Source organism: Serinus canaria, chromosome 27 (genome assembly GCF_022539315.1).
Source record: "Serinus canaria isolate serCan28SL12 chromosome 27, serCan2020, whole genome shotgun sequence".
NCBI classification, from domain to species: Eukaryota; Metazoa; Chordata; class Aves; order Passeriformes; family Fringillidae; genus Serinus; species Serinus canaria.
Genome location: NC_066340.1, coordinates 1,256,119 through 1,284,112, shown reverse-complemented (window position 1 = coordinate 1,284,112; position 27,994 = coordinate 1,256,119). Strand labels below are relative to the sequence as shown.

Genomic DNA, 27,994 nt, shown 5'->3' with positions numbered 1-27,994 from the left:
TAGCTCCTTTATGCTCATGGCAGCAGAAAATTCTGGGGTTTAGGTAGTGGATTTATAAGGGTGGTTTTCACCAGAGTTTAACCTCATTATCTTTGTGCCTGAGTGATGAGGAAGGGAAGCCAAGTGTAGTTTCAGAGTTGATTTAAGTCTGTCTGCAAATGTGACATTGCTCAAAGAGTTAATGCTGAGCTGCCAATTCCATGTCCTTGCTCCAGTGACAAACATTGGGTAACCACTTGATAAACCAGATTAGTTGACTAATCCAACTGAAAACTAACCCACCAGAAAATAGGTGTATTAATTTTGACCCTCAAGGTCATCAGTGTGGAGACAGTGTAGCTGGGAATGGTGCAAAAAGCTGCCTTTCTTTTGTGATATTCCATGGTATTCCACATTTTAAGGTAATCATGAGTTCACAGCTTTGCTAAAACAGGTTCTTCTCTCTTTTTTTTTTTTTTTTCCCAAAATACAGTTGAGTTTGTATACAGTCTGTTCTTGGGAAGCAAAGCATAGCAGCACTTACACGTGCTGGCTCTTTTTTTTTTCTCCTTTTATTTTTCTTTTTTTTTTTTTTTTTTTTTTTAAGATTCTCCCCAAATCTCTTCCAAAACAGCCCAAAAATACCCATTTTTATAGCAGCCTACAAAGTACAGTCACTGAATGTGTTGTTTCACTGAGCAGTTTACAACTGGGTGCAGCTCTTACAACACACACAGAGCAGCTGTGCCTGCCCCTGCATCCCTGGCAGGGTCCAAGGCTGGCTTGCAGAGGGCCTGGAGCACCCTGGAATAGTGGAATCTGTCTTTTTTTTATTTGGGAACACAACAGGAGACCAGACCAGAGAAAATACCAATGAAGCATGAGAAAAATGCTTGGTTATCCTTGGTTCACATCAGCTCTGTTGTCTCACGGTTCTTCCATCTCCATGTATTTTCATTAAAAACTGAATAAATGCAGTAACCAGAGCATGAGATCCAGAAGGCAGGTGTGATGGACTTCTTTGCTTTCTCGTGGCAGCCACCAGCTCAGCCCACCTGGAGGATCTGGCTTACCTGGACGAGCAGAGGCACACTCCCCTGCGCACCTCGCTGCGCATGCCGCGGCAGAGCGTGGCCAGCGCCCGGGCACAGCAGGACCTGCGAGGTAGGAGCACCACCAGGCCCTCAGGGCTTCCCATCCTCTGGGGGGAACTTCATCCATGTCCATGGGAAAACCAGAATTTCAGAATGTTTCGGGTTGAAAAGGACCTTAAAGCTCATCCAGTGCCATGGCAGGGACACCTCCCACCGCCCCAGGCTGCTCCAGGCTTTGTCCAGCCTGGCCTTGGGCACTGCCAGGGATCCAGGGGCAGCCACAGCTGCTCTGGGCACCTGTGCCAGGGCCTCAGCAGCCTCACAGGGAGCAATTCCTTCCTAATATCTCATCCAACCCTGCCCTCTGTCCTGTCCCTTCAGGCCCTTGTCCAAAGTCCCTCTCCTGCTCTCTTGGAGCATCTTTAGGCACTGAGAGGCTGCAGAAAGGTCACCCCAGAGCCTTCTCTTGGCTCTTCTCCAGCATGAATACCCCCAGCTCTCAGCTGGTCTCCTTGGGCTTAATAATTTGCTAAGTTATTAAAAATGAGAAATTTTATGGATTACTACTGTTTTGTCTCATTTTTTCACTCAAGGCCAGGGATTGCAGTTCCCCCTTGCATTCTGCAGTGTGCCAGTGGGGAAGGAGCCCAGTGCAGGGATCAGGCCACCAGCTCAGCCACTGCTTGTAGGGTTGCTCACAATGCCTGTATTCAGGCAGCTCTTTGAGTTCTAAAAAGCCTTTTGAAGGGGACATTTTTGTGGTTCTTTGTGGCAAATTCCACAAACAAGACATTAGCAATGAGAAGAGGAGCCAGGGCTGGCATTTTAGTGTTTTGCTTATTATTCCCAGGCAGCTCTAGCTCGGTTTGCTCCATCTCCTTGGGATTTCAGCTCATCCTTTAACTTACATCCCTCTTTTAATCTGAGCTCAGTCTTCCACCACGTGCTTAAGCTGTCACTGTGACAGTCCTGAGTCTGCAGCAGATCACCGGGCTAATTAATGCTTCAGCCCCATCATTTTTTTGTTGCACAGATGAGTAAGTGGCCAAGAAAGCTCATTTGGGATATTTTCAGGTTGTTTCTGTGCCATGAGACTGCTTTATTCTCCCCTGTGCATAGAAGAGCTGCTTTTTTTGGCCATACCTGAAACTTTCCTGTTCTCTTGGGGTTTTTTTTTTTGAGCCCACCATCTTAGGGTGAGGAGCTGGGAGCTGGAAGGCACAGGCTGGGTTTTCACCCAACATGTTCAACCTGGTACAGCCTGGCAGGACTTTGTACCAAAGACATGACCCCTCCAAAGAGTGGGTTTGTGAGCTTTGGATGAAAGTCTGCAATGAAATCCCCCTGGCTGCTGAGGCAGTTCTAGAAGTGCATTAGCAGGCAGTAAGTGAAGAAAGCAAAGTTTGACAGACCAAATTTCCATATGTTCAGAGGCAGGAGCTTGCCAAAGCTGTGTAATTTGCAGTGATTGCATCCAAAACATTCAGCTTTATTGTAGGAACAGAATCAAATTGTTTTCCAGACACACTTTTGAAACCCTTGTTGCACTACATATTTTCCTTCTGCATTTTGGGGTTTTTTTTCCCCTTTTTGGGACAGTTGCATGAGAAGAGCAGCAGTGTTTCAAATCTTTTAAGTTTGTTTCTTATCCTGCCTGAGGTTCTGTGCTGTTTTTAAAAAGAAGGGGAGAAGAAGATGTGAAAAAGCAAACCATTTCACTATTTGGAAATATTTGCATGTCATTGCATATGCAGAGGGGGGCTCTTCCCTGAAATGCTGCATTTTGCAGCTATTGCTGTGAAATTGCATCAATCTGGGCTGTTATAAACTGCAGCTCTTTGTTCCAGCTGGAAATCCTAAACTTGTGTTTAATTTTAATATCCCCAATCTTGGCACTGGGCTGAAATAGTGAAGCCATTTGTGGGCCTGTGCTGGGGGACACATTACAGCCCACTGTCTGTTCCCAGGCTTCCAAAATCCCAGTGAGAGAGACTGAATGGGAGATTGTCTCTGCTATTTTTTGTTAAATCAATTATTTTAAGCAAGGGAGCAGTAGAGGAATCCCAACACTAAGAGTGTGATAAGGATTCTTCCCAGTGACAGCTTTTTAATAGGATGGGGAAGGCAATTTTTGCTTTCCCCATTTTCATCCCTGGGGATTTGAGGCTTTTCAGGTTGCTGTAACCCAGGGCACAGGCTGATGGCTGTGATGTACCGTGGGTTTTCTTCTCCAGAAAGCAAATGTCAGCAGACAAATAATAAGAATACTAAACTAAACTATACCAAAGAATGTTAAAGAATACAGAAAGGATACAGATAGAAGGCTAAAAGAAACTAATGAAAAACTCCTGACTCTTTCCAAAGCCTCAACACAGCTTGGCTGTGATTGGCTAACAAGTAAAAACAATTCACACAAAACCAGTGAAACAACCACCTGTTGGATAAACCATCTTCAAACCACATTCTGAAGCAGCACAACACAGGAGAAGCAAATATTGTTTTCCTTTTTCTCTGAGGCTTCTCAGCTTCCCAAGAGAGAAATCTTGGTGTATTGGAATAATTACCAATATTTATCCAGATGGGGCTTGTCCAGACTTGACCAGCCTCTGCTGCTTGACCAAAAGGTGGCAGCTGTGGTGGTTTCACCTCAGAGAAGCCTCTGGCTTGGTGGATGCTGCAGCTGGAGACAAGTCCAGACATGCAGAGCAGTTTTACCCCTGTGCAGATGCTTTAAGGCGAGGTGAAGGAAAGGAGTGGGATTCTGCCAGAGAGTTTCAATCCAGAGTTTTATTCCAATGGCAAGGTTCTGAATCTCGTAACAGCTCTGACAGGATCTCCCAAACCACGTGGTTGCTGGCTCTTTTAACCCCCAGGGAGAGGAGGAGGGAAGGGGTAGGGATCCCACCAACCAGGTGCAGGTGGGCAGGTCTCAGGTGAAAGGGCACCTGGGTGGGCCAGTGGACCCTCAGGGATACCAGGAATCTTTTGAACTCTGCCAATCACTCAACACCCTGCTGGAATGTCAGGATTGATAGCACCCAGCAGGGGTCAGGGTGGGGGAAGGAGAGGTGATTGGCAGCTGGGAGGATCGGGATACCTGAGACAAACTGACATCCCACTGCAACACTGGCAAAGGGATTTTTCCAGAAAACATGAGGGTAACAGGTGTGAACGTTGACGTTCTTCCCTTGTCTCCCTTTCCAGTAAATATGAGGGTAACGGGTGTGAACGTTGACGTTCTTCCCTTGTCTCCCTTTTCAGTAAATATGAGGGTAACGGGTGTGAACGTTGACGTTCTTCCCTTGTCTCCCTTTTCAGTAAATATGAGGGTAACGGGTGTGAACGTTGACGTTCTTCCCTTGTCTCCCTTTTCAGTAAATATGAGGGTAACGGGCGTGAACGTTGACATTCTTCCTTTGTCTCCCTTTTCAGTAAATATGAGGGTAACGGGTGTGAATGTTGACGTTCTTCTTTGTCTCCCTTTCCAGTGCGCTTCGCGCCCTACAGACCCCCCGACATCTCCCTGAAGCCGCTGCTCTTCGAGGTGCCCAGCATCACCACCGAGTCGGTGTTCGTGGGCCGGGACTGGGTGTTCCACGAGATCGACGCGCAGCTGCAGAGCTCCAACGCCAGCGTCAACCGCGGCGTGGTCATCGTCGGCAACATCGGCTTCGGCAAAACCGCCATCATCTCCAGGCTGGTGGCGCTCAGCTGCCACGGCACCAGGATGAGGCAGATCGCTTCAGATAGCCCCCACGCCTCCCCAAAACGTAAGGATGGCAGCACGTGGGTCTCCAAAACTCAGAGATTTTTTGGTGGCTTTTAGAGCGGGCTTGGCTGAAATAATCCAGTTTCTCTTCAGGCCCAAGGAATCAGTTTTGTCTTTGTTGGTGAGCAAAGGAAGGACCTTTGAGAAGTGTGTCATAGAAGCCCTGAATGGTTTGAGTTGGAAGGGACTTTGAAGATTATCTCATTCCTGCTATAGACAGAGGCACCTTCTACCAGCCCAGGTTGCTCCAAGCCTCATCCAGCCTGGCCTTCGATACTTCCAGAGATGGGGTGGCCACAGCTTCCCTGGGCAACCTGTGCCAGGGCCTCCCCACCCTCACAGAGAACAATTTCTTCCTAATACTTTATCTAAATTCTTCCTAATCTAAATCTACCTTCCTTCAGCTTGAGGCCATTCCCTCTTGTCCTATCCCTTCATGCCCTTGTGTAAAGTCCCTCTTCAGCTCTCTTGGAGTCCCACAGGCAGCTTTTATACAGCTCCTGTTCCAAAGCTGCTTTTTGAAGAGTCAGAATTGTCTGTGTCTGACTTGTCTGGCTTAGAAACATCACAGACTTTCTCTGGCTGGGAAGCCTCCAATTTTAGAATCATAGAATCACAGAATGGTTTGGGTTTGAAGGGACCTTTAAAGGTCATGCAGTCCAGTCCCCCCTGCTCATGACATCTCCAGCCAGATCAGGCAGCTAGTATTCTGTGATTGTGAATCCATGCCAATGCATTCTTCTTCCCATACTGATTGTTTATCTCCTTGAATCGTGGTGTAAATATTCCATGCAGGTTCACGAGCCCCTGTAGGCTCAGGACCCAACATTGCTCTACCTCCCCTGGTCCCATCCAATTCCCATCACTACTCACTGGCAGGTTTGCAGGTAGAGATGACAGCATTTTAAAATCACTCAGCTTGCAGTGAGTGAGTAAGACAGGACTAAAAATACTGAGTTAGGTACCTGAAGGTATCTTTAAGGATGTAGGTCACTGTATCTCAGTGAAGCTGTAGTTGAATCTGTTTACTGGAAATGCTGTGCTCTTGCCCTATCAGAAGAGCTGAAATGTCACTGGGATTGGCATGTTGAGCAGTGTCACTTGTCAGAGCTAAATAAACAATGTGTAGTGAAAGCAGGGCTTGTTTCTTTATTTTACCTGCAGCTCTGCAGTGCACCAGCTGTGAGTGTGTGTCCCCAGTCTCCTTAGGATGATGGTGGACATTAAAGATAGGGCTGTGCTGAACTCCTTCTGGACTAAAAACCAGATTTCTCACATGGGGACATTAAAGATAGGGCTGTGCCAAACTCCTTCTGGACTAAAAACCAGATTTCTCACATGGGGACATTAAAGATAGGGCTGTGCCGAACTCCTTCTGGACTAAAAACTGGATTTCTCACATGGGGTGCCTTGCACCCTTGGTCCACAGATGATGGAGATCCTTGGTCCCACCTAACACATTGTTTAGTTCACTCTAGTGTGTCCCTGGAGTTGAAAGCTGAATGATTCCTCAGTGTTAGTTATTAGGATGGAAACCTTCAGAATCAGTAATTAATTAATCAGTAATTTATTTCCTAAAGAGATCACAAGTCTAGCTGTAGAAGATAATAATTATTCTGGAAGATCCTTGTGGGTCCCTTCCAATTCAAGATATTCTATGATTCATCTCTGATTTTGTGATAAGTTTCTTTGTCATTTCTTTTTCCACGTGCTGAAAAAAAATCTATTATGCTTATTAAATCTATGCTAATTAAAATGTGCTAATCAGGTGGTCTGACTCTGCTATGGCAGTTGTGCAATCAGCTAATTAAACTGGCTCCAATGCAGCCTCATACTTCTAATTCCTCTCAGAAAATTGATACAAGTGACAGTGGTGTTATGGTCAGAATCAAGAACATGCCTCATTCTAACACTTTCAGGGTTTAATTATGGAGGCAGCAGTCATTCTCCTCTGTTGTTTGCCATTAAATGGGTCATTGTTTGCATGATTATTTCCAGTCAAGCTTAGGGATGCACTGCAGCAATCCAGTCAAGAGAATCCTCTGCCAGCACAGACTGCTCTTCAGAGTGGTGTTGTTCTTGAAATAATCAATAATTAGACATCACCAAGTGCTGCATGTTGTGGTGCCCAAAAACCCTCCATATTAGTACTTTGAAATGAAAATAAAAATAGTTTGGGAATGTTATCCACAAAGGCCAGGTGGATGTGCTTCTGTAGCAATCTGATGGTAAAGCAAATTTCTGCTTTACCAGGCAAAAGAAGCAGCTAAAATGCACTAGGACACAGTTAAACTTGCCAGAGATAATTCCAGGATAATTTATTATTTGCTTGCAAGCCTTTTCCAGATCCTTGTGCTGCTCCTGCTCCTCTCCCCCTGATTAAATTAATGGGCTTCAGATGGCTGTATTAGCTGGGGCTCTTCATTTATTTATGTTAGAAAATAGGCCTGTAATTCAGAAAAATTGGCTGTCTGTGCTGAAGGAGGACTTGGAACCAAATTAACCAGTGATTGTTCATAACAAGGGAAGGTCTGTTGGCAGAAGGGGAGAGCAGGAGAGCTGGGCACTCAAATCCACCAAACCTGAAGGCAAAGCCTGCCAGAGGGCCCAGTTCACTCCATTATTGTCATTATTTAGAAGTCAATGAAATTACAGTGGGGAAGATGAATAAGACAAACCCAAGGCTTTTTCTTAGTGGTCCTTTTCTGCTTCCAAAAGAAGTTTCTTGAGAAGCCTCTGGCCTGGAAATCCTTGAAATCTCAACCAGAGGATTTGTGGGAAGTATTTTTAACCTAGGAAACAGCAGCTGCCTGGTTTTCAGTAATAATCTCAGTGCTTGTCCTAACCTCTTTCCTTGGGCAGATGTGGATGCCAACCGGGAGCTGCCCTTGGCGCAGCCGCCCTCTGCCCACGCGTCCATCGCCAGCGGGAGCTGCCCGGGGACGCCCGAGATGCGGCGGCGCCAGGAGGAGGCCATGAGGAGACTGGCCTCGCAGGTATGGCACCCACTCGGGGCTCCTGGGAAAAGGCCATAGGGAGATTGGCCTTGCAGGTATGGCACTGCCTGCTCGGGGCTCCTGGGGAAATGACAGCCATGAGGGGATTGGCCTTGCAGGTATGGCACTGCCTGCTCGGGGCTCCTGGGGAAAAGGGCAGCCATGAGGGGATTGGCCTCGCAGGTATGGCACCCACTCGGGGCTGGGGGCTCCTGGGGGCTCCTGGGGAAAGGGCAGCCATGAGGGGATTGGCCTTGCAGGTATGGCACTGCCTGCTCAGGGCTGGGTGCTCCTGGGAAAAGGCCATGAGGAGACTGGCCTCGCAGGTATGGCACTGCCTGCTCGGGGCTCCTGGGGAAAGGGCAGCCATGAGGGGATTGGCCTCACAGGTATGGCACCCACTCAGGGCTGGGGGCTCCTGGGGAAAAGGGCCATGGGGAGATTGGCCTCCTGCTCGGGGCTGGGGGCTCCTGGGGAAAAGGGCAGCCATGAGGGGATTGGCCTTGCAGGTATGGCACTGCCTGCTCAGGGCTCCTGGGGAAAAGGGGAGCCATGAGGGGATTGGCCTCCTGCTCGGGGCTGAGGGCTCCTGGGAAAAGGCCATGAGGGGATTGGCCTTGCAGGTATGGCACTGCCTGCTCAGGGCTCCTGGGGAAAAGGGCCCTGAGGGGATTGGCCTCCTGCTCGGGGCTGGGGGCTCCTGGGAAAAGGCCATGAGGGGATTGGCCTCGCAGGTATGGCACTGCCTGCTCGGGGCTGGGGGCTCCTGGGGACTCCTGGGGAAAGGGCCATGAGGAGATTGGCCTCACAGGTATGGCACCCACTCAGGGTTGGGGGCTCCTGGGGAAAAGGGCCATGCAGAGATTGACCTCCTGTTCAGGGCTGGGGACCCCTGGGGAAAAGGGCAGCCATGAGGGGATTGGCCTCACAGGTATGGCACCTGCTCGGGGCTGGGGGCTCCTGGGGAAAAGGGCAGCCATGAGGGGATTGGCCTCGCAGGTATGGCACCCGCTCGGGGCTGGGGGCTCCTGGGGAAAGGGCCTTGGTGAGATTGGCCTCCTGCTTGGGACTGGGGGCTCCTTGGGCAAAGGGCAGCCATGAGGCAATTGGCCTCACAGGTATGGCACTGTCTGCTGTGGGCTCATGGAGGAAAAGAACCATGAGGAGATGGGCCTCCTGCTCGGGGCTGGGGTCTCCTGGGGGCTCCTGGGGAAAAGGGCCATGAGGAGATGGGCCTCCTGCTCGGGGCTGGGGGCTCCTGGGGAAAAGGGCAGCTTTAGTCCTTGGAACTTCTCAAGCCACTCCTTGAAACTTCTCCCTCTTGACGTCACTTGGAAAAATCCCTGCGTTCAAATGCTCGCTTGGGGAGCCTCGAGAGATTTCTGGATGGAGTTTTGGTATCCAGGGAGGTTATTTCTCTAAAATGAAACTCCCTCTAGATCAGATACACTTCCCTGTTACTCTGAGGGTTTGTCTTTCACAGCAACCCTACTTTCTCATTGCAAACTTTAGGATATGACACAATTATTGAAATAATTGTGGTTTTTCTTCAGCACTGAGAACAGAATTGCCCAGTTTTTGAGCAGTGTTTTGTTTGAAAAGGGCAGGTACTGTACTTGGGGAAGGCACAAGCTGAGTGTTAATGCTGTGTGTACACTTGGGAATTTTTTGGGAAATTCTCCAAAGTAGACCATAGCCCTTGGAACAATACACAAATTACTTGCTGTTTTGGCAGGAATGGTTTGTATGGAACATATGGAACACTGTCACTTATGTACGTAAGATTTACAGCTTGAATTTTATTGTATTACTGAGATTTAACCCTAATTCTGTGGTGGTAGGAAGGTGCCATTCTCTTGCTTCGAAATCCAAGGAGTTTTCTCTTGCTCCTCCTCCACCTTTTGGGAGGATGGGAGCAGGTAATGCTTTTCTGTCTCCTGCTCCCACTTCAGAGACAAAAACAGCAAGAAAAGTCTCTGTTTGAAGTTGTTACCAGGACGTGTTTTGCTTGGCTTTTTGTGCCAGATGCTGTCTTGTCCTGTCTGCTTTCCTGCTGTACACAGATAGCCAGGCAGGTAGCATGTGCTGCATAAACCAAAAATAAGATTTGATACTCTCCTCTTCCACATGGAGTTCTTGAAAGGAATGCAATGCCCAGGTCTGGTTTTGTTCAGGTTGCATTAGTCACTGTATTCCTTGCAAATCTGAAGCTCTGCAGACACCAGAAAGGGCAGTAAAGTGTGCTATCTCTGCTTAAAATACCTCATCTATCACTTCCCCTGAGTGCTTAAGTCATCCTGCTGGGTATGTAATTGATCAGTGGATGCTGGTTTAGCTTGTTTGCTCCTGGAAGAGGTAAGGAATATGGCTCTTTCAAACACTTTGTCACATCCACAGCATAGATTGCTCACTAAAGATTTTTTTGCATCTCTGATCACCAGAGAAAGAGCTAAAAAGAATCCTTACAGCCAAAATTAAAGTAAAAATAGGTTGTTGTACCTTGGCTGCAGACACTTTAGGAAGGGTTTTAAGGTCCTTTGGTCTGTCTGGATGGAAAAGTATTTCTGGGATGTGTGTGTTTTATAGTTATGTTTACACTGAAGTCAGAATTGAAGCACAGAAGAAAGTGTTGACAGTGATGGACAGCCACAATTGTCAGGGTTATTTTAGGAGCTAGATGAACCATATGTGAGGAGCTGGAGAAAGCTGTGTGCAGATGTTCCACCTCTGCCTGCACTGAGCAGAGCAGAGTGTTCTCAGACTGGGCTGAGGTCCCTGTGCTGGAGAAATGAAGATCATTACAAAAGCAGATTAAGAATATACAAACAGTCTTAGGTAATGGCTGGTACAGGCTCCAGAATGCTGGTGGGAAGCTCGTTGTCCTCTCACCCACTCCCCTTCCCTCTGAAAATGTCACTTATCCCAATATTCAGAAGTTGTGTATCTATGATGACAGAAATGAAAGGTGAGCAAACAGTTGCTTTTCCTCCTCTGGATTACTCAGGGTTGCACTTTTATGCCTGATTTTTATACAGTAAATTCTTGGGGGCAAAGTTTGCATTTAGCTCTTAATGTCAGAGATGAACAAATCATTAATTTTAGAATGAAGTAACTGCTGACTGGCAAGCAGGAGCTCGACTCAGTCCTGCCATGCTGACCTTTCCTTTTCCCTGAAGGTTTGTCCTTTACTCACAGAAGATTTTTAATGGACTGGCTACCCAGTTTTAACTAACCCATTGAACAGCTTTATTCTTCGGGTTTCTGGATGCTGTGTGGTGGCTTGTGGTAGCAGCACTTAAACAAATGGACCTGAAACCCAGCTCAGCTGCACTAATGGGTCGTACCCCGTGCAGAGCAGCTGGTGGAGGAGCTGCACATCCATTGCATTAGTTCATTTTTCTGATGCTGAGCACAGCTGGTGGCTCCAGGAGGCTCTTCTCCCCATCCTCCCAGCCATATCCAAAGCATCACTAACATTGCTGCAGGCACAGAAAAACAGAGTGCTCCTACTCTACACAGAGGTGAAGGGATTCATTGCTGCTGAGCCTTGATGCCCTGGGCCACTAATGAGTTTCAGAAAGCATTTCCCAGCATACTCAGCTGTGTAAAGGTAATGAACACTGCCAATAAACTGGGTCACCACGTGCCACATACTGGGTCACAGTCACATGCAGTGCTAAGGGCCATTTCCATTCTCCCAGCCAGCACTGTGCCTGGCATGTGGCATAGTGGCAAGTCAAAGTGTTACTCTGCATTTATTTGAAGCTATTTTGTATGGGTCAAAAAAAAAAAAATCTTGTTAAAGGTTAAAATACAGTGCTGAAGCCCTTTAAGAGCACTGGAGGGAGTGGGGTGTTGCTGTGAGCTCAGGGGTCTGGGAGGTTGGTCCAAAGAGAGTTGGCTGTCCTTGCACTATACACTTCCAGAAGGAAGCCAAGAAAAGCCACAGGGGAGGTGTGATGGCAAAGGAAAGCTGCCTAAATGGAGTAGATTCTGTTTCAGAAGCATTGCTGGAGAACTGCATAAAATTGGCCTGTGCTAATAATTAAAAATAACTTATTTCCCTTGAGACATCTCCAGACCCTCCCACTCCTTTGATGTTCATGCTGTCCTTCCAGCCTTTCCTGTTACTGTCATCTTCTCCCTCTCCTGCCATGTCACTCGTTCCCCTTCTCTTTCTTTTCTTTTCCTCCCTCACAGTTCAGTCCCTTCTCTCCCTCTGTACTTGGTGACTGATACACCATCTCTTTTGTGTCTCATTTTTCCCTCTCACCCTCGTCCTCTTGCTCCATTCATGTGGCTCTTACCTGCTCATCCAGCAGCATTTTCCATTCTCCTCAGAGCAGCTGTTTTGCTTTTAACATCCTTCATCCAGCAGGAAGGTAAAGGTTACATGAGGCTGGATGAAGGCAGAACTGGGGAGTGATTGTGGCAAAAAGAGAGAGTAATAATGTCTGATGTTGGGAGAAGAGACTCCTGAAGACCTGCTGGGTTAAACACCTAGAGAGAATACAAATAATGTCTTTGTCATTCTGCTTTGGCAGTTACAAAGATGAAGTTTATGTCATTTCAGAGTAAATGAGCACTTGACTGGATATGGGTGTTACTTTTCCCATCCTTTGTTTTAATCCACTTCTTGATTTAGGGTTGCTTATAGGCCTTGTGTGCTTTGCAATCCAATGATTTGAATTTAGACAGACTTTAAAACAAGGAAATCACTTAACAAACCTGATAGCTGAAATAAAGGTTTGAAAGTTTTGGAAGTCCGATTTAGTGTTTATAGCAATGGGATGACAATGTTCAAATTGAAACTACAGTTAAAAAAATTATGTCTTAAATTGTATCAGTCACAAATAACAATTTGCTGAACACAACATCCAGGCGTGCCCATACTTTTGGAACCACATGATGTTCCCGGGTGATTTCATTTTTTGTAATAGTTTCTAGATAAAATTAAATGTTTAACTCAAGGATTTGTTTATGATAAGGCATGGTTGGAACTTGTTCAGACATTATTTTAAGGCAAAATAGTTAGATCTGTGGAAAATTAAGCTTTTCTTGAGAGAGAACACACCTTTTCCAGTGAAAAGTTAATTTCCAGGGTATACAAGGGAGGTTTTTATTTGTTTTTTGGCTTATCCAGTCAACAAAAAGGAAGAGAGACCAAAATCACCTCAGAATCATGACTGGGACATGAGTGATCATTTTAGATGCTGAGCAAAGCCTGCATGTGGTCTTGCATGTCATAGAAGAGAATCCTTAGCAGTGAAGCTGGTAATCCATCCCCCTTCCTGGAGAAATTAACCTTGAACAACTGATGAAGTATTTAAGGTGAAATAATTGGAAAGGGACCTTTCCCAGAGCATTACTGGCATTCACCAAATACAGGGTAGAAAGAGCAGTTTGAAGCTGTTTGGGGTGAGTCCCATCCCCACCAGGCCCTGGCCATCCTGGAGGCTCTTACATTCCCTTCTCATAAAGGAGAATGAGACACTCACCTGGTCTCATTCCCAAGGGTGAAACAGATTTAGAAACCTTGAAGAGTTTTACAGTGTGAGAAAACTGCTTCCCACCCAGCTCCATGTGAGTGATTCTCAGCCCCATCTCCATCCCCAGGCTCCACTCACAGCCCTGGCTTTTGGCAGCCTCTCTGTGATTTGAAGATAGAGAAAATGTCACAGAGAATAAATAACATCAAGATGAAATTCTGGCTCAGGTTGCATTTTCTAAGAACGTCATTCTGCCTTTGCTGTGGTTGACTTCCCAGAATATTCCTTTGCTTACTGCTTTAGCTTCAGATCCCCCCCTTCAGCATTATGTTTATCCTGCTGGTTATAAGGCTTAGTTGATGCACCAGTAAATCCAGCACAGGCTTCAGGAATCATGGAATCAAAGAACTGCTAAGGTTTGAAAAGACCTTTAAGGTCATCAAATCCAGTTGTAATGCAGGGGAAGTGGCTGAAATGAAGTGGGTTGTAATTGCATGTGTGTCCCAAAATCTGATGGTGATGATGATTATGGGTGACCCTTTTTCCATGACGTGACTCTTCAGATTCCTGGAAGAAATTAATTGGCCTTTCATTAAAAGAGACTTTATTTTTGTGTCTACACACAGGTTGCATAGGAAATCAGAGTAATTTCTGTTAGTGGAACCTGATATCAAGGAATGGCAACTTGTGAACTTCATTCTGTGAAATCCACAAGTTATAATCCCCAAATAAATAGGATTGATGAAAAGAAATCATTACCTCTATAATTACTTTATATAGTGCTGTTCTCTAAGGGAATTCATTCTATTTTAACTGTCTGGTAGGAAAAATTCTGTAAGGAATTTGGAGGTATCCATTAAAACTTAAATACATGTATTAGTGCTTGATGCTTGAAATAACAGCCCAGCTTTCTCATCGCTGCATGTGTCACACCTCGTTTTGACTGGGAAAGGAAATTACTGCATTATATCCGATGGGTAATTTCATATTGAAAATTAAAAGCCAGTGCTGAACCAGCAACGTGTGAGGACCCCACAGCCTGATGTGTTCATTCCTTGGTCCCATCCTTCACTGCCCTAGCCACCCTGCAGCCTCCTGCAATCTAAGGGACAGGTTTTGCAGGTGGAGAGACAGAAAGCCTTTATCATGTCCAAAGCCATGGGCACATTTCATCCCAGCTGCCCTGAGCTCCAGAGGAGCTTTTCCTTTTCACAGTGTCCTCAGTTATATTGTCTTTCCCAAGTTCAAAAATGCAATTTATTTTGTAACATTCTGTGCTACAGTGCTCCAGGGCAGCGGTGGTTTTGGTACAGAACTGTTCCCACCTGCCTTGCTGGGATATTTTTGGATACTCAGTGATATTTGAAAAGAAAACCCAGTCCAGAATGGGAGCTGGAGAAAAGCTTTGTGCCCTGGCAGAGGCTCATCCCAAATGGGCAGACAGTGCCTATGGCTGAAGGGAGCAGGAGGAGCTGGGCTGGAGTGGTGCCAGAGCAGCTTCCCAGGGAATTTGCAAGCAGAGACAGATTTTTGAGGGCCTTTTTTATATTGCAAAAGAAAACAAGAAAGTTGGCAGCGTGGCCTGAGAAGATATCACTGGTGTTCTGCTTATTTTAATAAATGGGCAGAATGTAGCAGGGTTCTAGCAGAGTTTGCTGAGCTGGAAAAATCAGGGGAAAGCTGGGAAAAGGGGAACTTTTTTTTTTTTAATGGAATTAATTTTTTTAATGAAGTGTGAGATCACAATGTATGAGTAAAGTACAGTGAGCCTGCCATCGCCCCCATCTCAGGGGAATCTGTACCCGTGGGGCTGCCTCACTCTGATGGACTCAGGGAGTGCTGTCTGCCCACTCCACAGAGCTTGACATGTGAAAACAAAGCAAATAAAGAGTAAGTTCAAGAAAACAATCTCAACAGCTCTTTACTGGCACCAAGTTCTTAGATAGAGCACACACAAGCTCAGCACAACACATAGAGACGTCAACCATTGTCACTGTCCATCTCTGCAAACAGCTATGGCTTCATTTCATTTATTCCTCAGGAGGGTGGGCCAGTCACTTGTCAGGACCAGTGCCTGTTTTTACCGACTGATTTGTCTGGATTCTTGTCATAGGTAGTTAACAGTCATTGCTCCTAAAGACTTCACCTGCCAGAACAGCTCAGACTCACCAAAGGAAAAACCACGGCTGTGATGGTGTTTGCAGGGGTCTTAGGATGGGGGAAGAGATGAGGATCTGACTCTGTGTTTCAGAAGGCTTGATTTATTATTTTATGATATCTATTATATTAAAACTAAACTAGAAGAATAGAAGAAAGGATTTCATCAGAAGGCTGGCTAAGAATAGAAAAGGAATGAATAACAAAGGTTTGTCTCTGACTGAGATGGTCTGGACAGCTGGACTGGGATTGGCCATTAATTAGAAACAACCAGATGAGACCAATCCCAGATCCACCTGTTGCATCCCACAGCAGCAGATAAGAATTGTTTACATTTTGTTCCTGAGGCCTCTCAGCTTCTCAGGAGGAAAATATCCTAAGGAAAGGATTTTTCAGAAAATATCACAGCTACACGCTGCTTTTCCAACTGTCCCAGCGTGGCTCTGATGAAGAACACGGAGTTTTTCATTCTTTTCTCTTTGCTAGGTCGTGGCTTACCACTACTGCCAGGCTGACAACGCCTACACCTGCCTGGTGCCCGAGTTTGTGCACAACGTGGCCGCCCTGCTCTGCCGCTCGCCGCAGTTCGTGGCCTACCGGGAGCAGCTGCTGCGCGAGCCGCACCTGCAGAGCCTGCTCAGCCTGCGCTCCTGCGTGCAGGACCCCATGGCCTCCTTCCGCAGGGGGGTCCTGGAGCCCCTGGAGAGCCTGCACAAAGGTACTGCTGTTCCTTGCCATGCCCCAACCTGACAGGAGCCTCTTTTTATTGGGGTTTTGGAAATGATGCTTCATTGGGTTCTGGGTGTTTAAAGGAAGCGGTGGATTCATCTGGATGCTTCGGTTCTGGAGCTGAAGGGAAGCTCCAGAATCCCCATGACTGAGAATCATGGAATGGTTTGTGGTGGAAGGGACCTTAAAGGTCATCCCATTCCACCCCCTGCCATGCCAGGGACACCTTCCACTGTGCCAGGCTGCTCTAAGCCCCATCCAGCCTGGCCTTGGGCACTCCCAGGGAACCAGGGACAGCCACAGCTTCTCTGGACAACCTGTGCCAGGGCCTGCCCACCCTCAGTGAGGAATTTTTTCCCATTTGGCCTTCCCTTTTCTTGCTTCTTTCATATCCCAAAACTGTCCTTGAAGTTCTAAAGATGAAAACAAGCAACCAGTTGCATTCACAGCACTGCTTACAGCAAAATATTCTGAATTATTTGTGTAGGAGTGACTTTTTTTCCCTTCCCCTGTCACTATTAGTGGGTTTTGGAGAATCTGAAGCTTTCACCAAAGGACTGGTATCAAAAAGTCCATAGACACCATGTGTAAAGCTTCTGGAGGAGCTGGTGACAAGCCTTATTCTGATAACAGAGCTTTTTCTAATAGAGCATTGATTTTGTCTTCTTTTCTTTCTCCTCTCTGCAAGTTATAAGTAATTCATCGTGACAGTCACTAAATTTAAGATCTTTGCTCGTTGCCATGAAAACTGTCAGAGCATTGCAGAGTTCAAGACTGTTGTCCTGCAGAATCATGTTTATTACTGTGCCTGTGCTGCATCTTGGCTGCAAAAATAGTTCAGTTAATTTTGTTACCGCCCTACACGCTACAGTGTAAGATCCAACATGAAGGAGATGCAGCTTCTGGCAGATTCAAAGCTCTGATGTTCAAACCAGCTCTTCAAATCTGTGGCCAAGCTCTGAGCAGCAGCATCTGGGTCCAACCTGCCCTGTTCCACCAGGCACAAAGCATATGTAGAGGCAGCACAGCATGACAGTGGCTGGTTTTCCTGGCATGGAGAAATGTCACTGTGGAAGGAGCGTGGTTGCTCTTTCCTATCATCACTCTTGGCAAAAAGAAAAAGAAAAAAAGAGGCATTTAGGAACCCCTGCTCTAGAGGAAAATAATTCTTGGTTATTGCAGTAGCTCCTTGGGAGATGTTTCAGCTCTTGATTTCAGAGTGTTTTGGAGGATTTTTATTTTTCTTGTCAAGGAGGTTGACCCCCATTTGCCCTAAATTCTGACATGTAGTACATGTGAATAGCATATGCCATCAATAGACTCAGATTTTACATTTTACACCTGGTTTTGAGTCTTACTAGGCAAATTTACCATTGAGAAGATACCCCTTGAGCTTAAGATACAAGTCCAAAGGTATCTCTGCCATTAGTTGTAAAGCCATACTCACCTCTCAGTGTCTGACAGAAAAAATTACTGCATTGTCAGCATCACCTGGGTTACTGTATTCTCCAGCAGCAAAAAAATCCTGTTTAAACAGTCCAGTATTTACTTCTTGTAGGATTTTCAAGGCCAGGTTGGAACAACAACAGGATGTCCCTGTCCCCAGCTTTAGGGGGAAACAAGATGACCTGTAAATGTCAATGTGCAATTAATGTATCATTAAAAAGGTGCTGCCTCTGTAGGTGTTTTCTTCTTTGACAGAGTTTAAAACTCTGTAGTGATGTTGCAGTACCTCATGGTTGTGTGTCTATAGCCTATCCAATAAATGCTTTTTCTCTTTCTCTCAGAGAGGAAGATCCCTGATGAAGATTTCATTATATTAATTGATGGTTTAAATGAGGCTGAATTTCACAAGCCAGATTATGGAGACACCATAGTATCGTTCCTGAGCAAAATGATTGGAAAATTCCCTTCCTGGCTGAAGCTGGTTGTGACAGTCAGGACAAGTCTACAGGTATGAGACCCAAAACAGGGATAATCTGTGTCATTGTCATGATGGGACTTTGGTAAAGAAGATCTTACTGGATGTTCTGGATTTGCTCAAAACCTTTGTTTCAGGTTATCCTTTTTGCTTTTTTATTCTTTGATTTACATCCATGTCCCTAGGCTCACTCTACAGCTTTGGAAGGATCTAATCCAGCATCACTTATTCATGTAAATAAATGTTCATCAGCAAATAGCTCAGATCATTTTCTGAGACTGTTCACTGGCCAGTAGGGCCTGACTCATGGAACCATTAGGAAGGCTGCCAGACACCAGGCCCTGCCTTCCTAATGGCTCCATGTGGAAGGACAGAGGAATTTGGATCTTCATTCCTTTTGGTGTGACCCAGAGCAGGATGATTTCAGTCTGATTAGGCCAAGATGTTACTCAGCTCAAGACTGTTGTGAGCAGGTCAGCAGGGAGCTGAGTGGTTCCAGCCCCTCCAGGGCAGCCAGCCCCCACATTGTCATTGTCACTGGGAATGGCAGCTGCTTCCCAAGGCCAGGAGAGTACAGACTATTTGTTGTTCAGTGCTGGGGTCCATTTTTTGCTCAGTAATGGAGTAAATTAAATATCATTTGGAAGAAATCTCTTTGTAATTGTAACTAAATTGGATCCCAATGACTTGAATTCCTCATTTAATCAGGGCTTTTGCATCTGTAAAGTCTTCACTGCCACTTGAGTTCACACTGTGCTCTCCCTCTCTATTTTGTTGGAGAGCTTTTGGCTTTCCTGGAGTTGGCCTTGTCCAGATCTGTTGCATCACTTCTCCTCTCCTCACAGAGGCTGAGAGTGTGTGTGTGAGGCAGGAATTTCTTTGGAGAAGCCTTTGGTGATCTTTGGTCTGTGTTGAGCCAGGGAGTTCAGTAGATGAGCATTCCCTGAGCGCAGTGTCCTGCAGCAGACAGACACGGCTGCTTTGCACTGGAAGTTACTCACTAATATCTGTCCTGATGTTTCTGTGCATCTGTGGGTGTAGATGCAGAAGGATGCTCTCAGGGAGGTTCTTGGTCTCAGCTTCAGCAAGTGGCCTCAGATCTGTCATCTGGGTGTCCTGGACAGCAGAAGGGATGGGAGGTCAATCTGTGGTTGGGAGGGACAGGAATAACAAGGGCACTGCTCTGTGAATTTACCAGCCCTTTCCATGGATGTGCTGTTAGAAAGTGTCCCTTGTTTTCATATCAGTCACGTGTCACACACAGTCTGCTTGATTATAGATGGGAGTGTGAGGCCCTGAGGGTACAAACTGCTGTTTGTGTTCTTGTCCTGATGGAAGGTCTTAAAGGAGTCTCAAAGGTGCTAATGTAATAGAAACTAAGTTTACTTAAAGAATAGCAAACACTGCAGGCATGAGTATCTTTTTTTCTTTCTTTCTTTGTAGGAAATAATTAAGCTGTTGCCCTTCCACAGAATATTTTTGGATAGACTGGAAGAGAATGAAGCCATCGACCAGGATCTGCAGGCATACATCCTCCACAGGATACACAGCAGCTCAGAGATCCAGAACAACATCTCGCTCAATGGCAAAATGGACAACACTACCTTTGGCAAACTCAGCTCTCACCTCAAGACCTTGAGCCAAGGGTCCTACCTGTACCTGAAACTTACTTTTGATCTCATAGAGAAAGGATACCTAGTTCTAAAAAGCTCCAGCTACAAAGTGGTCCCAGTGTCCCTGTCCGAAGTGTACCTGTTGCAGTGCAATATGAAGTTCCCAACACAGTCTTCCTTTGATCGGGTCATGCCTCTCTTGAACGTAGCAGTGGCTTCTCTGCACCCATTAACAGATGAACATATTTTTCAGGCCATTAATGCAGGTAACATTGAGGGCACTTTGGAGTGGGAGGACTTTCAGCAGAGGATGGAGAACCTTTCTATGTTTCTTATCAAACGTAGAGACATGACGCGAATGTTTGTTCATCCCTCTTTCCGAGAATGGCTTATTTGGAGAGAAGAAGGTGAAAAAACCAAGTTTCTTTGTGATCCAAGGTAAGCAAATGCTCTGAGAAATCAGAGCTTACCAGTGTGTTACTCTGCACTGTTACCTGAATCATCTTATTTTATGAAGTTGCACACGGCTGCAGTTACTCTGTACACAGAGTTTGCTCTCTGTACTCTGGAGGTCTCTGCGTTCTGTCCTGATCACCTGAGGTCTTTATGTTGTTCATGGAAAGAAACAAGCACCCCTGGGCACACACCTGACTTGGCAAACCTAACAGTCATCTTGAGAATGAGATGAGCTGTTCCTCAGAAGGCCCCAGGCTGCCTAGCTCAGTTATCACCAGGGGCAGGTTATTCCTGCCAGCTCAGTCCTGGAGAAAGGGCATCATTGTCCCTTTCTCCAAAGGCATCAAAAGCACAGGAAGTAGAAGATAAGAAGTGGAAAGATGAGTAGTGTGGATACATCTTTCGTGGTTGCTTATTTTTCAAGTTGCGTTCCTCATAGTTCTACTAAAGGTTTTTTTGAAAATAAAATAAAGAGCAGAATTGTTCTGTAGTGATTTTGCACTGTAAATGCATCTGTAATCTCTAGCCTGACAGCAGCTGAGTTCCTGGCTTAGCTCACAGGGAGCAGAATTTAATCACAGTTAGATTTATATTCTCTAAGCCCAGTGATCTCTATCAACAACATGAGTTTTGTTTCTGGTGACAAGTGGAAACAGACCATCTGACTGTAATTCTCATCACTTACCCTCACAAGTTTTGCTCCGTTTTTCTGCCCATTTCTTAAAATATGGTTATAATCATCAGGGAAACACTCAGATTCAAGGATGTGCCAGTGACCCAATGGTCAGTCTGAAGACAATCTCATGGTATCTGCTGGAGCTGGAAAGCACCTGGCTGAAAGGCAGCTGTGGCTGTTAGTGGTGTCAGAGTAATTTGCAACTTTAAATTTCAAGGTAAACAGGCTGCAGTAGGAAAATACAAAATAGCTCCTCCCAATGGGCATCTCCTTGTTTTTAGTGGGTTCTGACAATATTCCTGTTGAGTGAGCCCTTGGTAAAGCATCTCCCATCAGCAGGTTCCTTCAGATCAATCAAAGAATTATTTAATATCCTTTCTTGGAAGTCACTGAGTGCTTGCCACCACGTTTTGCTGTTGTACCCTGTTTGCAGCATCTGTGTGGTGCTTGCTCCAGTGGAGCTGAGAGCTTCCTCCATCCCAATCACTCCTACCTGGTGCTGCAGATTCAGAAGGAAATTCAGATGTGCTGCATTTTAGATGTTCCTGCACTAAACAAAGTGTGTAATCAACATGAAGGCACAAATCAGACCGTGTTCACTCAGCAAGTCACCAGAAAGATTTTTGCTCAACATTTGGGTTTGGTGCTGCCTTTCCAAGCATCACAAACACATTGTGCTGCCCTTAAGACTATTTAGGAGATTTTCAGGTATAACTTTCCATCTCATATGTGCCATTCATGTGAGGAAATTCATGGTGACTTCATGGGGACCACTGATGCTCTGTGCAAGCAGGGTATCCCCACAGAGCTGGCCTGGCTTAGCTCCTTCCCACAGGCAAAATGAAATTCCAGTGCATCAACAGAATCTCACTACCACAGGCATGAGCCCATACATACTGGAGGACTAATATATATTTATATCTCTGATGTATAATGTGCACTAATTGCATTATGCTCTGATGGTAACTAATGAAACCAGATACAACCCAGAGGTTAATAGAGAAGGATCCCTGAGCTACAGCACTCCACAAAATCCTCCTGTCCAGCTGATACTGAGCTCATGGGAAACCCTGAGCAACAGTTAAGAGAAGTCATGATTTTTCATTTTATTTCTTGGAAGAGGAGCAGAGCTGGCCACTGACAGAGCTCACAGCAGTAGCCTGTGGAAGTGTGTCTGCAGCTGGTTTGTTCTCAGCCAGATGGATTTCCTTCTGCTCACTTGGGAATTGAGAGGACATGACAACTGCACAGAGCAGTCCTGGGGTTGTTGAACGTGATGCAGTTTGACCCCACCATGTCAGTACAGTGCCAGTAGGTGAAGAATAAGGTTGCTGAGGCTGATATTATTCCCTGCAAGAAGAGCTTTGAAGTGAAATGTGGGTTTGTGAAGCTGCTGTTAATTGACTGACCCTGACAGTGTGTCCAGGTGTGAGACCGTTATGAAGGAAATTGGGATAATGGGCCTCGTGTCCACTCATATCCCAGCACTGCAGCTGGATAATCTTCCTGATTTCATTAGTGAGAGAGAGTTCTCATGTTCTCAGAAGCGTGGAAAAGAGGGGAGGGCAGAGGAGGAACAGGAATTATCACATTTTTCTATGCTTTTAAGAAAAACAGCAGATCTCCACCCTCTGGGGTTGTGGTTGGCCTGTGGAGATGCTGACCCTCTTCTTTGAACCCTCATCATGTGTTTGCTGTCCAAAGCAAAGGCTAATTGGCTCTGAAGGGCAACGTTCTCACTGCTGCTCTCCCCAGAGAGGAACCCCTCCAGTTTTTAACACAGGAGTTAAAAAGTGAGGCATTTGTCAGAGCACTTAACCAGCATTGCAGTAACGACCTCCCCAGCCTGTCAGGCCAGCACATCAACCAAGTGGCTTCCTTGACAAATAGCATAAAACATTTTAGGGAAAGACCCAATCCTTTGTGACTGGTGCTTGGAGAAAGCAGTTCTTACTACACCTTCCTCCTACACTCGTATTTCTAAACCTAAATTCTGCTCTAATGCAGTTTTTTTCTGCCCAGACTTTATCAGAAACTTCTATGCAATTATTTCCCATGTTTTTACAACACTAATAAATGTTTTATCCTTTTGCTGCTGCTGGAAGGGCTGTGAGCAAGACAGAAATGAAGTGATATTCCCTGGCAAGGCAGTAAGAGAGCTGTAGTCAGATATGGACCCCAGAAGTGAAATTACTTTATCCAGGTTTAAGTGTAAACATCTGAGTTGCTTGTCTAGACTTGCTTTATAGTCAGAGGAGAGAAATTAGAGTGATTAATTTCATCCTGAGCTAAAAGGCTGCAGTAGGTCAGATGAGGAGTGCCTGGGAAGCATCTCCTCCAGCTGAGTTATGAGGAATCTCAGGGTGATGGGCTCCCCAGGAGATGTTTCCAGGACTGACAAGGCTGGATGAAGTGAATCTTTCCAGGCTGCTCCTCTACCCTACACACAGGGTTTTGAGGCAGGTTCACAGATTTTCTTCCCTTGTTCAGGAAAGCTGAGGTGGGATAAAGATACTCTCAGTGCTGTTGCTGTAGGAGAGTCCCAGTTTGGGCATCTGTGTCCCAGGGTGGCACTGGACCAACCCACGTTGTGTGTGCTGGTGGTGGTGGCTGAGGGAAGAGGCTCTTTGTGCTGCTTGGGGGTGTCCCAGCCTCCATAGCAAGATGAAGCATTTTAGATCTTCACCTCATTTTAGATCTTCATCTCATTTTAGATCTTCACCTCATTTTAGATCTTCACCTCATTTTAGATCTTCACCTCGGGGGCTTCACCTCTGGCTTGGTGAAGCCAAAACTCCCCTAATTTTAGGGGCCTGCCCCCAGGTGTCTGTTGCTCAGGCAGTCCCTCTCATCTCCTGGAGTCCTTGGAGCAGTTCATCTGGCCTCTTCTGGCTGCTGGCTGAGGTGAGCTGAAACCCAAAGCTCAGTCCCTGTCTGACCTCCAGGGCCACTGAGGCACAGACCTGCTGCCCAGGGAGGTGACCTGTGCAGGACTGGAGCTTGGCAGAGGTGGGAAGAGCAGAGGGGCTTGGTGCCTCTGGTGAAGCTTTGCTGTTCTAGGGTGTCACTGTAGGACACAAAAGAACACAAGCACACACCACTGTTCTCAAGGTGAAGAGAAAAAGGGAAGTTTATTTTGTGACTCCATCATTTATAGATTTCCAAAAGTGACAGTGGATTGGAGGGTGGCAGTGACACCTCTCCAATGACACTGGACAAACCAACAGTCCATCAAATTTCTCCTCCTCCATAAAAGAATGAAAAACAATGAGTTATTTACAGAAAGTTTGCTACAAAAATGTCAACATCAGAAGGCTTAGAAAATCTTAATCAGGGCGACACTAGGGCAGTGGGTTTTGAAGGATAAGCATTTTATGAACCCAGAACAAGGCCATTTCCTCACCTCTTCCCTCCTCTTCAACATCCCTAAACCAAATCTGTTTGTCAGAGCCCAGCTGAAGATACCCTGCATGGATAAACATGCAGCAGCAATGCAGGCAGAAGGAAGCAGCTCTCATCTAACACCCCAGTTGCCATGGTTTCTGGCAGAGCTGTCTTCCAGTACAATACTCTGTAGGTATTTTACATTTTCCTTTTTCTCTCTTGGGATCACATTGCAAGTGGAGACTTTTCCTGCACAAAATTAATGTTTTTATGTAATACCCAGCAAAATGATGGAGTGAAGGCTTTAGAGCAGAATTGGAGGTTTTGTTTTATTTTGATGGGATGCTGAATTTGATTGACAAATAACAGCCCTCAGTGTAAAGATAATTCATTTAGAAAGTTGGGAGAAAAAAGAAGTTGGTGAAAGTGATATTTCTAGCAATTCAGGGATACAACAAACAGCTTTAAATGGGGAGTTGGTCCTTGTATTACATGTCTTAACTTCTTAAAAATTACCCCAGATCAGTCCTCCACATGGCCATCACTTGGGCATTATGGTGCATGGATTAATTGATTTTCTTTCTCTTTTTTATTATAAGACTCACAAAAGCTCTTAAAATACACTCAGATTGATTGCTAGCTGAAATGATCAAGTGTTCACCAAAACCCAGGGTAGGTCTTAATCTAAAATCCATCCATGAGGGATGGATTTTACTCAGCAAAGCAAAGGCATCATTTGAATTCAAGGTGAAGCAGAATAATGGGTTTAGAATTTATTTGAATTCCTTATATATTAGGCAGAAAATTAAAAATAATGCAGTGCCCACTAGTACCTTGTGGGGCCAGAGATGGAATAATCAGGTTTTCCAAATTGGAAAGGGACTGCTGTCATTATTTAGCAGTGCTTTACACTTGGAATTACCTCTCTTAATGTCTTTTTCATTGCTCCAGAGTGCCAGTTGTGTAGCTCTGGAGCTACAAAAGTGCCCCAGGTAGAGGTGCAGGCAGCACTCAGCACATCAGCACAGCCACAAGGGACATGGTGGGATGGCAGTTGTTTTGCCATCCCCAGCCACAGGCTGGATGCCACATGCCACCAAAATAAATGAGGTCAGGTTATTTCCTTACCCAGCCTGCTGTCTGGTCATCTGCACTTGTGCAAGGCCTGTGCTCAGTGAGTGCAATTAATGACCAGGTCTGCTTGTTCATCATCTCCACAGCTCTAATTTTGGCAGGGATGTGGTAGAAGTGGTGGCTGAGCTGCCATTTTGAGCAGAACTTCCTGTGCACCCATTGAGAGGGAAGGAGAGTACAACATTTCTCACTCTTTCCATTGACCCCTCGAGCCATATTTATTGAGTGCCATATTTGTGAATCACAGAGATGAGTCCACCATCATGTCCTCCAGTAAATTGGAGAGGCAAACCCAATCTGTTCTCCAAGTATGGAGTGCTGACTCTGAGAATACAACTTTTGGGCATCCCATTTGTGTCCCAGAAAAACTTTTTTTTTTTGATTGCATGACGTGGAACCCAGTAATTTTGAACTGTAAAAAGAATGGGTAGGAACTCAACAAGGTGAGTGAAGGAAACTTACCATTATGCAAATTCCACATCTCCAGCATCTCGAAACATTAACTCTGGTCAGAGAATCATGGAGGGATTTGTGTTGAAAGGACTTCAGAGCCCATCCATGGGCAGGGACACTTTCCAAACCTCATCCAGCCTGGCCTGGGACACTCCCAGGGGTGGGACAGCCACAGCTGCTCTGGGCACCCTGTGCCAGGACCTCACCATCTCACAGGGAACAATTTCTTGCCCATATCCCATCTCACCCTGCCCTCTGGCAGTGGGAAGCCATTCCCCCTAGTCCTGTTACTCCAGGCCCTCTGCAGCTGCCTTGGAGTCCCTTTCTAATCTCATGCAGAAATCAGAGGTCAAAAATCAATGACTGAAGCCATTGGTAGCAAGCTGGGGATCTGTAGGAGGGATTTAGCAGTGCAGAGAAGTGACTTTTGTGCAGGTTTCCCCCTGAAGTGCAGCTGCAGCGTCAGTTGGAAGAGACGAGGAGAAAAGCACAGATGATGAATGGTGACAGATGAGATGGAGAGCAGATGTGATCAGTGCCACCATAAAGGACATCAGCAGAGAGCAGAAAGCAGAGTTTTAACTGGCTCATTAACCATGCAGACCTAGCACTGGCATGCAGCAAGGGCTTGAAGATATTCAGCATCTTAAGTTACTGTCCTCATAAAATCTGCACTTTTTCTTTTCTTCTGAACTTTAAACTTCTGTCTGCTGGGCCGTTTCCACATCTGAATGGAAGAAAATATTCACAGAATAATTCATCCTGTGGCACTGAGCCACCAGGAAGACAGGAGTAGAGTTAACCAGAAACTGATTGAAGAAAGAAATGTTACTGAATTTCTTCCTGTCACTTTATTCCTCAAATATTAAGGCCCACTTTTAGAGCAAAATCATCTTCCAGCAGTGCAGGAGAGAGTAGCCTTGACTATTTTATTTGAATATTTTTTTAATAATGTGAATTCCTTCCAAGTTAATTTGCAGTTATGACATCAGAGGGAAACTACATTAAAAAAAAATCAATAAATCAATTCAGTGATAAACTGTTCCTTTGAGAGGGGCTCCTGGAGCTGAGCTTGGCCTTTCTGCAGGACAGAGACGCAGCTGTCCTTCTGCAGGGGAGAGGCTCTGGGCTTTGTCAGAGCACACATCAGTCTCTGCACTGCAGTTATGACATTACCCTTGGCAGAGCTGAATGAAATGTGAATACACATCTTTTTGAAGAGCAGATTCACTGGGCACAGTGTCAAACCTCTCGATTTGGGAATGTTTTCATGGGGTTAGCTGGAAGAAGGGAGATGTGGGTGTAAATCAGGGAGTTTGGATGTTGGTAGGTTCAGAAGTGAACAGGATTTCTGATTCTCATGTAATTTTTTATTTGTCTTTTACTCTGGTATTGCAATGCCTTAACACCAGAGGAGTTTTAAACTCTTTAAAACCTTTTTTACCTGAGAACTGGAAGAGTTTCGATGATGCACAGATCTGGAAGCTTTTCATATTTTCTTTTGTATTTCATCATTCTCCTTCAGTGCTCTTGGGTCACACCAGTATTTTATCAGTGAGACTTTGTCCTTTTCCATCTGTGACGTGAGGAATGAGCTCACCTGGGGACTGCTGAGGTACCAACATCCAGCATCATCCTGCTCTGCACCCAGAGCTGTGTGTGACTCATGTTTGGGTGGATAAGGGACACTTGTGTCGACATCACATCCAGCATCTATTTTTAAGTGCATGGAACGACAGGACAAGGGGGAATGGCTTCAAAACTACTCGAGAGTAGGTTTAAATTAGATATTAGGAAAATATTCTTTCCTGACAGGGTGGTCAGGTCCTGGCACAGGTTGCCCAGGGCAGTGTGGGTGCTCCTGGATTCCTGGAATTGTCCAAGGCCAGACTGGACAGGGCTCTGGGACAGAGGAAGGAGTCCCTGCCCATGGCAGGGGGTTGGACTGGATGGGTCCCTTCCAACCCAAACCATCCCATAATTCCACATAACCATGTGTGCAGCCTTCTCTTACCTTCCTCAGAGCTGCTGTAGGTGTGCACTGGTTTGTGCTGTGTTGGAATGATTGGAGACTCATTTTAATGTCTTTTTTACATATATGTAAATATATATATAATTATATATAATGATTTCTCTATATGCAC

The 27,994-nt window shown here is 45.7% G+C and overlaps 1 protein-coding gene across 6 annotated transcripts in view; it reads left to right on the top strand.

Moving 5' to 3' along the window:
• TANC2 (tetratricopeptide repeat, ankyrin repeat and coiled-coil containing 2) overlaps window positions 1-27,994 on the top strand; it is a 163,837-nt gene that overhangs the window by 107,255 nt on the left and 28,588 nt on the right. For all 6 annotated transcript variants that reach the window (XM_050985766.1, XM_050985767.1, XM_050985769.1 and 3 more), the window contains 6 exons: window positions 1,018-1,143; window positions 4,562-4,843; window positions 7,705-7,838; window positions 15,971-16,202; window positions 18,001-18,167; window positions 19,578-20,185. In XM_050985766.1, the coding sequence (XP_050841723.1) occupies window positions 1,018-1,143; window positions 4,562-4,843; window positions 7,705-7,838; window positions 15,971-16,202; window positions 18,001-18,167; window positions 19,578-20,185 (1,549 nt within the window). The remainder of the gene's footprint in view (window positions 1-1,017; window positions 1,144-4,561; window positions 4,844-7,704; window positions 7,839-15,970; window positions 16,203-18,000; window positions 18,168-19,577; window positions 20,186-27,994) is intronic.